The 12,141-nt window shown below is 41.3% G+C and overlaps 1 protein-coding gene across 1 annotated transcript in view; it reads right to left on the bottom strand.

The window, feature by feature from the left end:
- Nucleotides 1-12,141, bottom strand: part of ARFGEF3 (ARFGEF family member 3) — a 128,652-nt gene that overhangs the window by 71,445 nt on the left and 45,066 nt on the right. The window contains exons 8-10 of the mRNA XM_068231665.1: nt 8,798-8,882; nt 6,874-6,978; nt 6,431-6,749 (exon numbers count right to left, since the gene is read on the bottom strand). Coding sequence (XP_068087766.1) covers nt 6,431-6,749; nt 6,874-6,978; nt 8,798-8,882 — 509 coding nt within the window. The remainder of the gene's footprint in view (nt 1-6,430; nt 6,750-6,873; nt 6,979-8,797; nt 8,883-12,141) is intronic.

Below are 12,141 nucleotides of genomic sequence, written 5' to 3'. Positions count from 1 at the left end.
TACTTACTTCAAGGCCTAGGTAGGTATATGCTTTTATTTCCTTTTAGCTGAAGAGTTTAAGCATTCTTGGTAATAATTTAAATTGTACAAGATCTAACTAATCAGAGTAGATCAGCCTTTCTCAACCTTTTTGTCCTGTTAGAACCCTGAAAATAATTTTTGGATCTCAAGGAACATTTGCAAATATGTTTTGGATCTCAAGGAACCCCTGCATTTATTTTACTGGAGGCATGTACTTTAAAAGTAGGTGTGTCTGTGTATTTTACTGCCACCTATTACAGTGTACCTCATTATACTCTCTCCTTATTCTGGTGCTTATTTATTGATGTTCTCATTAATATTTTGACCCCCAATTTAGTGGTTTTTTTTTACAGTATCCCCTATTTGAATGTGCTCTATCATACTTCACCCCGGATGGGGATAAAAACCAAGGAACCCCTGCAGAGTACTCAAGGAACCCAGGGGTAACAGAGAACCCTGGTTAAAGTGGATCCGAGACAAACTTTTGCAGTTTTCATTTTTGTGCCCCATACATATAGGTTCTGGGGCATTCTTCCCCCCAAATGCTTATTTTATTATAATAATAGGTTATTAAACTAATATAACTATAGGAGCCACGCCCCCAACGCCTCGGCGCTCAGTCCCATGCTGCAATTAATCATGGGAGCTGAGCCTGATGAGGAGGCACGTCTTATTTTCATTTGCCTGCCCCATTGTGCGCTGATTGGTGGAGATGCACAGTGGAGCTGGAGCGGAGACAGGAAGCCTCTGTCAGTGCGAGGGGGGCATTGCCAGCGCGCACTGGAAGCTAGGCGGGCGGCCGATTCCCCCGGTAATTGTCTCCCTCCGCCGCTACTCAGACCGCATGTCAGAGCGACCCGCTGCGCCGCTATGACAGGACAGCGGGTCGTCAATCAGGGAGTATACAGCAAGACTGCCTGTATGCACGCTGATAGGCGACCCACTGTCCTGTCATAGCGGCGCAGCGGGTTGCTCTGACATGCGGACTGATTAGCCGGAAGAGGGAGACAGTTGCAGGGGAAGCGGCCGCCGAAGGTAAGACGATTGGCAGCCCTCCAGGGGGGGGGGGGTTGAAGGGGGGATATGGGGGTGGAGTGAGAGACACGGGGGACATGACCATACTAAGACTATACTGACCGGGGCAACTATTCTAGCTATACTGGGGAAACTACACTAGCTATGCTGACTACGGAAACTATACTGGGGCCAGCTATACTATCTATATTGGGGGGCAACCATACTCGCTATACTGAATGGGGCCAACTAACCAATCTATACTGGGGGGCAACTATACTAGCTATGCTACAGTGATTTCAGAAGCAAGGAGGTGGAGGGGGGAGTGGAGTTCACAGACTGAGGGGTGGAGATACAGAGCAGCTTTGGCTGGGTGTGTGTGATGACAAGCAAAACATGGCCGAACTAATTGTATCACAGGAAGAAATACTGTCGTTTGCCGTTTGCAGCTAGATTTACTGTGAAAAAACAAAAAAAACAAAAACAAAAAAACAAAAAAAAACAACCTTTAGATAAAGATATATAGACAAGTTTCTTGCTTTAGTCATTTTTTCATCTCGGTTCCGCTTTAAGGCTGGAGTAGATGGTCCTTAAATGATACCATCAATCAAAGAATAATTAAAACTGACTTTCCTCTCCTAATAATGTGGTTTCAGGTTTAGTACTAATTCAAGGTCTATAATATTTCATAAATGATTCTCTTGCTCCACATCTGTTGATCAAAAGCTCTGACACTGATCTGATCTGCATACCTGTTCCAGGTGTGTAACTCAGGAACTATTAGACCCAGGAAGCTATTATCTTCAGAAAAAGGCTGGCAAAGGCAGCTTCCCTATTTTTCTTGGGACGTGTCCTTAACACACCTATGGGCCGATGCGATTACAGGAGATAAAAGGCTTACAGCATGTGACTCTTGTATGTGTGGGGTTTTCTTTTGCGTTTTACTAAACATTTTATCCCCTTTCATGCCTCTTTAACTCCTTCTCTACCATGTCAGCTTGGATCAGAAGAATGTCTGTGCAGGACACTGTGGAGCGCCACCTGAACAATACCAGCCCACATAGTCCATGACTTGGGAGAACTCTGCAAGGAGGAGCAGAAATCTAACCTCTTTCTTGCAAAGCCCTCTTGTCCAGATCAAGGACCAGGTGCAAATCCCCAGCTCCTGCTTGCAGAGGTGGGAGCTATTACCCCCACACAAGAGGAGGACTTATGCTGGAATCTGAGAGTTGACTTTAGTAACAAGAGGATACCCAACTGTCTATCCTCTCCCAGGGAAATAATTAAAGGGGGCCATTTTTATCCACTATCTATTTAGAACAAGGGGTTAAACATTAAAAGTTTATTTAAAATAAAATACAACATTTAAATCTTTCATAAAATAAAAAAGATCCTTTTTCAGTAGCCTACTTTCTTCATATGTCTACCTCTATCTTCTGTTCTGCAACAGTCTTTCTTCTTCTGTATACTTCTATCTTCTTCCAGCATTCCCACCTGTAAACCTCTTTCTTCTCCTTAACTTTTTTTTCTCCAGTCTTTAATTGCCATACAGCTGCAATACATCTTGCTAGCTAAGACACCTGACACTCCCCACCAGACTCCTACCACACTTTGCCACAAAATAGTATAGGTAGCTCCAGCAAAATAATCTTTAAATCTCACGCCTGGGTTCCCCATTGGGCCATTCAATGGAGCAAAAATAATTCTCCTTGAATAAGATTCCCACCATTCAGATCTTCTAGTTTAATAAGGCAACACTGTATTTTAGTTTTGGAAAGTGTGTAAAGGGTTTAGAACTTCTCCAGCCACTCGACCTGCAGGATATACTTTTGCTATAAGGGACAAATGTTATGCTAAACAAAGTCCAAATGTCATACTCACTGGCATGCTTATCCTCTGGCTAACTAGAATTATCAGCAACAATGTAAAGATTGTTGCACATTGATACCGGAAAAAGCTAATCTAATGATGGGAATACACCATGCTATTTGGCAGATAGATGGTTCGATAATTTCCTACATGTGCGATCTGATTTTCGATCGTTTTTTCTGATCGATTTCTCATAGATGTGAACAGAAAATGATCAGACGAACGATCAGCAAATCAATTGTTTATCGATCGGACAGTAAATCTGCTCAAAAATCTCATCGTGTATTCCTAGCATTACTGCTGCTGTATTTTATCAGTCCAAGCTGCAAGAGATCTCATGCCTGATATGCTTAGAGGCCACTTTCTATGCTGCATACTTGAACAGGAGCAGCACATACCAAAGCCGTAGTTGTGCATTATGGTACACCTGCCCTGTGGCCTGTAAACATAACCCTAAAATATGACAACTGTGGGTCTTGTATATTAGAGTGACAATGCCAGGGACACCCTTCTGCTGGCATAGTGTGTGGCACTGGCAAACTTTTTCAATTTAGATTGAAGAGTACATTTAAAAGACAAAGGAGACGATGAGTACTTGAGTTTGTCACAATTGGACACCATTCCTTGCAGAGATTTTAAGATTTTGAAAAATCTTTAAAAAAATATTTATCTTCAAAACAATCTATGCATTTAATTACGCTAGATTCCTTACCCAAGTTGGAGACAAAAATTGTGATGTGGCCCAACTGAAACAAGGTTGGATAAATGTCACTTTTATGTTATCAGTGAGATTTCTGCCTGTGTATATGCAACAAATCCGATTCTATTACTAAATTCTCAATTATAGACTGAGGTCACAGGATATAAATCTCACGAAAAGAGAGCCACAAATGTGGCAGGTTCATTATATATTCAGATTCAGTGTAGTTAACATCTCATTACTAATTCTCTGTTATCTTAGCAATACAAAAAGGATACCAGTAACTATGCAAGTCCAGACCAGACTATAAAGTACTTTTTCAGCAGACATTTTCAGATGAATAACTTTACGGTTGCCTTGGTAGCATATAAAATAGTTCAGAGGCTTCCAATTGTCACTAATAATGTGGGAAACCGATGACCCTGCTCTGAATGGAAAAACATCGCCTTTCTCTGCCATCTAAAGCAAGGGTCTGCAAGGGGCAGATACAATGCTTTAAAGTAGAAGTCTGAATAATAGAAAAGCTGTAACTCAGAAATATTCAACCATAGGACTGCAAGCACACGTTTAAAGAGAACCTGAACTGAAAATAAAAAGTCAAAACAACCATACACCGGTCATACTTACCTCCTGTGTAGTGCACTCCTCAATCTCTTTCTCCTCTCCTGTGTTCCATTTGTCCCCTGTGATCAATGAATTCTCATCTGCCTTTTTAAAAATGGCCATTACCCCCTAACAGCTTCCTGGTCAGCACACTGTTAAACTGTAATATCGCCCACTTGAGCCACAGGGAAACATGGACATTACCTTGCACATTCAGTTGTAACTGACAGCTGCTGATATATAACTGACAGCAACTGGTATATTTCAGTTCTGACAAAATATTGTCAGAAATGGAAGGGATCACTGTTAGAAAAAAATGGAGACCTGAGAGGAACTGACGGTGAGGTTAGTATGTAATATTCATTTGCAGCTACGTCATGTGTTTATTTTAAATAATGTTACTCGCTTCAGGTTCCCTTTAAAGTGCAATGACAATTTAAGACTTGAAAAGTGACAAAATTATCATCATTTAAATAGTTCACTAAGCACAGAAAAAGCGTCTCACGCATAAAACTGAGGGAAATATTATGAGCTATACGTGCTGTGATATGATTAAATTGACATTCAAAGCGGACCCTTGAAGCCTACGAGCATTTTAGTGCATGCTTTTCACCCTTCTCTTTTCATAGCTAGGATTATACAGGTGGCAGCCATTAGCAATTCCTCCTTTGCCGGACACCCCCTACTCAACCAGTTTGCCGGATTCTGTCCCGGCAATATGAAAGGAAGGGAGGGGTTCCACCAATAAATGTAAAATATTTTATATTTGTCATCATGCAGCTGAAAAAGGGCTGCTATTTATTATTATAATTTAGTAAATAGATTTTATTTCTGAAATCCTGTATTTTTAAATTTAATTCCACTTTAACCATTCATAACTTTTGCTACTCTCACACCTATATGTTTACTATAATTGATAATCGTTACTCTCATAGCATGCAATTTCTGAAACCTGGATAAAATCTCATTCCAGATTAAAAGAAAAATTAAATTAGCATTCTAGGCATAAACTTAAAAATACATGTAGGGAGAAAACAAGATATCTCCCTCAAGGATTTCAGTGCCCTTGGACCTCTTTAATCTAAACTTCTCTACGTGCTCCATGACCCAAATTACCAAACCAAAAAAAAAGGCCACCACAGTTTCCCTCTACCCCATGGCTTCCAATCATTGGAGCAATGGGAAAGGGGAGAATGCAGCATCATGTCAGTCAAAGTTGCTTCTCTTACATTCACATAGTTCCTATTACAGGAAGGGGTGGAGGTCTTGGTAGAGGGGTTGAACAGTCTTTACTGTCCCCAAGGTGCCATGGTAGAATACTTTTAGATTAATGAAGAGGACTGTGAAGGACCACTGAAAACTCTACTGGAAAGCAAAGTATAAAGTTCTCTGCTTTAAAGTATATAACAGGGTCCCAGGTCATAGTTCTCTCATGACACATACACCTTGTAGGAGAACTTCAGTAAAATCTTCTGCTCTAGTAGATTAGCCACTCTATTTTAAGCTCAAATAAGAAACTTATTTTTTGAAGTGCCAGGAGAGGTTAGTAGGTTTAACTCTCTGATCTCGGAATGCAATTAAACCTGTTTCTATTACCGGATATTCTGAAGGTTATAAGTACATCTAGAAGCTTATAGTGTACTTTTCGTCCTCATCATTAAGAGCCCTTTACCGCTCAATGCACTTCCATCTGATTTTTGAAACATGCAATTTGACAACCACAAAGACACCAGCACGATAATGGAAATTGGGGTGTCCCCCTTTCTAGTAAAGTGCCTAAATTTTAGCAATTTGCAAATTTACTCCAAATTGCACAGAACCATGCAGATAAAAAGTTGATTTGAAAAAAAAAATATCAGGTTAGCATCATAGTGCATTTGTGATTTCCAGTGGAAAAGGGTCCTCACATGTTGAGCAAGAAATGTTAAATTATGAAATATGTACCGTAATTATTAAAGCAAACTGGTATGGCAGGTGTCACATACACTGTAACTAGCTATGACAGACTCAAAACAAAGCTTATCATTATTCCCATCTAATGTAAAGTGTTGCATAATATGCTGGAACTTTATAAATGATTAGGAAAAGATACCACTGGTACTACTACAAACAAATTATGATGAAGCTATATTGGGCTTCATGTAATCTTATATATTTGTTGTGTCCACTGTCAGCTATGACTTAACAAAAAGATTTCAAAAAATGTTACTCAGCTTTACTAACCTCTTTCATAATCTTAATGGCTTCAACCCGATTTTGTGGTGGTGCATACAGCAGAATGCGATGGTAAAGTGACTGCAAGACTGGCCTCATAGACTCAACTGACCCCATAATGCGAACCAACTCTGCTGCAATGTAGTAAATAGTCCTGGCAACTGGGCCGCTGAGAGCTGGTGCTGTAGATGAGCATGCTGATCCCCTTCCTTGATCTGCTACGCCTGTTGAGTGACAATCACTGTCAGTGGTGTTATGTGCAGAGGTTATGGTTTTGTCATGGACTGGGTTTCCTAGGATCACCACCAGAGCTGGGCACAGGTGCTTCCTGGACAGAAATAAGAACAATAAATCATTCTGTACGAATCGCTATGAGAAATCATGGAGACATTTGTAAAGATATTCCCAATAACAGAGGAATGCCCAACATACATCCTTACATGGCTCCTTACCATATTAAATCCATAAATCCTTTGTGGACATTCACTGCTGGAGATGAGCTGCTCAACATAGATAATATACATTCTAGATAAAGAAGCTGCAAAGGATGATTTTCACTGTAAAAACAAAACACAAAAGGGATTTATTGGAAAGTGCAGTAAATAATAGTTATCTCACTAGAACCAAATAGCATAACATAAGTTTTAGCATATGGGAGTAGAAGTACAAGGGGACATAGCATTCAATATGATAGACAAATCACAACATCTGTTAATTTAGGTATTGACAACAGCTGAATGCTGAAACTGATATCTGCAGGAACAACCGCTAGCCCGATCTCAGGGTCCACGTGATCCCCATCATGTGGGTTACTAAACCGCCGCTGCCCAGGGAGACCAGGACACCGCCAGCACGGAACAAGCGAGCCACCACCCACCGCCACGGCCATTGGAGGTCTAACAACCACTGCTTCCCTTGCTGTTTGAACACAGGTCACTCCCATCTCTGCGGCCATAGTAGTTAAGTTACTGCTGCTCCTCTAGCTGGACCTCAGCTGCCTGCTTGCCACTGCCTGGGATTCATCCCACCATCATTCAACCACCACTGCCTGCCATTTCCGCAGGCCCCTGGATCCTCAGCAACACAACCCCCACCTGCTATTGGGATACTTACTATTATGGCCCCATCAGCCATTGGGGACACTGCTCCCGATACATCAATCTGCCGCCTGGACACAACACTGCCACTCTGATCTGGACTGATCAGCTTATACTGCAGCTCTGCATCTCTGCAGGCCAGAATGGCATCTAGGAATCCCTGCTCTCCTCCAGCAGGCCAGGTCCCCTCCACCTGTAGCCATCGTTCCTCCAGTGTCTAGGTCTCCCGACTGACCGCACTGAATTAGACCGCTAACCGGGGGCTAAATTTGGCAGCCCACTCTGGCCCCACAAGCCGACAAGGAAAGCCGCTGCAGCCAAGTGCCATCAAATGGAGGACTCTCCATCTCTCTCTCCTCCTTTTGTCCACTCTCTCTTCTTTCTTTCCAGAACGACATTCTGAGGAGCATTTGAATCGCTGCAGAACATTTGAGTGCCGCTGATGTAGTGCCAGCCCCGCCCACACAGCACTCAAGACTACCCCTCTGGTCCTTTTTAGCTATGGTTTAATGTGTTGTGTATATGACTATGTAAACATTATGTATATTCTACTGTTTTGTACTGTACTGTACCATCACTGACCCTATACTGTGCCAAAACAATTCTGGGTGCAACCCCCATTGAAACTAATTCTGATTTGGATTATAGACGAGCCTCAACTGCACTGATATCCGAAGTCTGTTAATACAACAGATGAACCAAAGGACCCAATTTAATCACCTGGCAGACCATAGCCATAGATATGCATTATGGTGTATAGTGGTGACTGATTTAACCAACTGTCTGCAAACTCAAAATAAATGCTTTGCGTCCGAACCACTAATGAAGAGAGTAGCAGTATTTCGATTACGCACGCTGAGGGGCAATTAACAGCTACAAATGCAGAGTCCAAATTATACGTGGCAATTAGTGGCTACAAAAGCTGTGCCCAAATTATTCAGGTAGCAACAGAAAAACTTATTTCTATTATGTACAATGTGGTGCCAAAATTACCTGGCATGATTATCCCCTGTGTCGCCATTAGATGTGCCTCCTATTCACTTCTTACACAACCTCACAGAGAGTCACCTATGACCATTGGTGGTGCTGTACGTCATTGGATGCCATAAACTATAACATCCACAGCTACTTCACTCAATACAGGTTTTATTTGTACTTTTAAGGCAACGTATTTCACTCTATATCCTGAATTATAACAATGGCAATGAAATCAACTTTGTTTCCAAAACTTTATTTTGTTATCTTCATACTGAGTTCAGCTGTCACAGACAGTACTTACTTAATAACAGCCTGCAGCTTGTCACACAGCACGGTAAGCACAGACACAATGTCATCACACAGTGACTCCACGGACGGGCCCGACTCTGATGACAAATAAACAGGACAGAGAGTAAAATGTAATACTATAATACATAATATTGTTGCTCTATTTGCTCTATTATGTTTCATGTGTTCTGCATATGTTTGCTACTTAGCAGCAAATACAGGATAAACTGTGACACACATCTGAAGTTGGGAAACATCAAATCATTTTTTGTGCTCAGTCATAGTAATTTGTAAAGATGTGATTACCGCCAGGGCCGGATTTGTACTTTCCAGTGCCCTAGGCCTGCTGTCATCTCCCCCCCCCCCCCCCCCCCGCCACCACCATCACTACCAAAAACCATTCTGCCCAACACTGACTATCAATTATTGGTTTGAATGGGCTCATTTCAGTTGTGCTGCTCTGCCTCCCATTCAGCCAAGAATCAGAGGATGCTCTGTCTGCTCAATAATTCCTGCAGTTTGTGCTCCTGCCCAAATGTGCACAGCAGGCAATAGTGTTCTGGGCATGCATACTTGAGAAATGACGCTGATGTATGTACTTGTCAGGAATGCATAACACTATACTGGCGTTGGTTGCTGTGCACATCTGGGCAGGAGCAGAAAACTTGCGCAAGTCGCAAGTAGCCAGAGCATGCGCTGCTTCTTTGTCCTCTGCGACTGGCTGCAGTCAGAGCCACAAACAGGTGACAGGACAGCTCAATGGAGAGAAACAGAGAACAGGTATGTAGCAAACATTCTGTCAATACCCACTTTGGATGTTCTGTTGTAATTAGAGCGGACCTGAACTCAGAACTTCCTCTCTGCTTCAAAAGATACACAATAACATAATAACCTTCTAAAAAAATATTTCTTTGTTACAGCTGATACAAATCCTGCAATAAATCGGCAGTGTCTACTTCCTGCTTTCATGGAAGCAGACATATTGTTAACATCCTGTGCTTTCAAATGAGCTTAGATGTTGTGGCAGTCAGGGGACACAGGAGAGATCAAATTACAACTTCAGATTAGACACAGATGAGGGGGAATTACACAGGCTCTCTAAAAAAAATACAAGGTAGATTTTTCTATGTTTTCCTTCTGTCCTGTGCAAGAGTTCAGCTCCACTTTAAAGCATCTGAATGATATTTATTTATATTTGAAAAATCTATGTATCTCTTTTGAATGCTGAATGTACATATTGTGGTGTGCTCTAACAAATTGACAGTATACAGGAACAAAGTCTTAAGAAGGCTTATTCACAGAAAGATTACTTTTTTTCTTTTAAGCCAATAAATGGTATCATCCTCATTCAAAACTCTCTGCTTTCGCTGTGGCTAAAATGGTACAATGCTTTACTGCTCCAGGAAAGGAGAAGGATGCCAAACTATACACACTAGCATAGAGGTAGTAACAGCTCAGGTGACAGTGACAGTTTAGCAATGAAAGTAAAGCAAACAGCATTTTTATTCCGCTCATAGATGGTAGGAACAGAAAATGAGTCAGGAAAGAGTTAACTGAGACCACTGCTGGCTAGCAAGAAAAAAAAACCCTAAAGCCATAAATTTAAGTAGACTAGAGATAAGAAAGTGTAATTTACAGCTGCTGGGGTCAGTGTCACAGCTGTAAAGGAGAAAGTGAAGAAATAAGCAGGGTTCACTGATGTCTTTGAATGCCTGCATTAAAACTCAGTGGAACTTAGTTCTATCTGCTTTGTAATATAAATCCCTGGTATTTCTCGCATCAACTTGTATGATCATGATAAGAGGAATTGATCATCAGATGAGGTGACAGCAGATGTTGATTGAGAGAGAGACTTGCTGGAATTGGGGAACTCTGGAATTCACCTATTAGTGCAGAGCAGGGCGCTGGCTGGCTGCGCTGCGGGACCAGAAGAGGTGATTAATTTTGACATTTGACCTCTTCTCTCTCCAAGTCATGCCGCCCTTCTTATCTTATCTGATTTTATCGCCCTAGGCCGTGGCCTTTGTGGCCTTTCCAGAAATCCAACCCTGATTACCGCACTAATGTTTTGTTTTTACATAGGAAAAATTTTGGACTTTTGTGCCTACTTAATAAATTGCTTTGGGTAATGGGTCTTCACTTTTTTTCCTGAATTTTAGATAAAAGCAACACAGCAAAATCTGTTGAGCAGATACAGGCCAATTCATAAAAACTTTCAACAATCAAGATTTTCAACAATCTGCTGACCATTTACAACACTATAAACCAGGCTCACACCCAATAGGAAAAAAAGGGCGCCCAATACACCCTGGTAAGAAGGGTGCCACCACAGACGATAGTGATCAAAGTCGCATTTAGTGGCATTATGTTGAAATAGCGGGTGCCGGGACTACCCGCTATGCAAATTGCTGCAACAGATAGTGGGTATCCCAGCTTCGTGCCTTAAAATTTCTGCGTAATGCCGCTAGTCACTGCGGGTTAAGAGTTAGGCACAACCATGTGGTGGGGTTAAGAGTTAGGCAACACTATGCGAAGAGATTTAAGGCTTAGGCATTGGTAGAGGGAGGGTTAAGGGTTAGGCATCATTAGAGGGAGGGTTCTGTGTAAGAGTAGGGCTAGGTTAGGTCATAGTAGAATATTGGGATACATTACCCATAATTGCCAAATTTTCCAGGAATTGAATGTGAAAATCGATAAATTCCTGGCAAAATCTGCTGGGAATCAATGTCCCCAAAATGTCTGATCGATTGACTTTAGATCCATTTTGACCAAAAATCGTTAGAAAGTATCGACCAGACAGGATGGAAGATCTAAATCAATTGTGGGTAGGGCAGAAGCTGATTTTTTTGTTTTGTTTCTTTTTAGTTTGTAAGTGCAGAAGTCATGCAACAGTCTTACAAGTCAGCTAAACATTTTTGTCTTCTTTTTCCCAAGTTGGCACCTCAGTCACCTGACTGTTCAGAAACAGGCATTTATTATTTTGATTGATTGATGAACTGGATGTTGACCCGGCTTTTGTTTTCTTTCCACCTTAGTATAACTAAGTGCAATAACCAATATGATGCACCCACCTAATAACACAAAGGACACTTAAAGAGGAACTCCAGTGAAAATAATGTAATAAAAAAAGTGCTTCATTTTTACAATAATTATGTATAAATGATTTAGTCAGTGTTTGCCCATTGTAAAAAAATTTAAATCCCTGATTTATATTCTGACATTCATTACATGGTGACATTTTTACTGCTGGCAAGTGATGTAGCTGCTGCTTGCTGTTTTGGCAATTGGAAACAGCTGTAAACAGCTATTTCCCACAATGTAACCAGGTTCACAGACAGGAAACTGCCAGAAGTACCT

The sequence above is a fragment of the Hyperolius riggenbachi genome, chromosome 4, assembly GCF_040937935.1.
Source record: "Hyperolius riggenbachi isolate aHypRig1 chromosome 4, aHypRig1.pri, whole genome shotgun sequence".
Lineage (NCBI taxonomy): Eukaryota > Metazoa > Chordata > Amphibia > Anura > Hyperoliidae > Hyperolius > Hyperolius riggenbachi.
The sequence above is the reverse complement of the archived record's forward strand: the minus strand, read 5'-3'. Positions and strand labels throughout refer to the sequence as shown.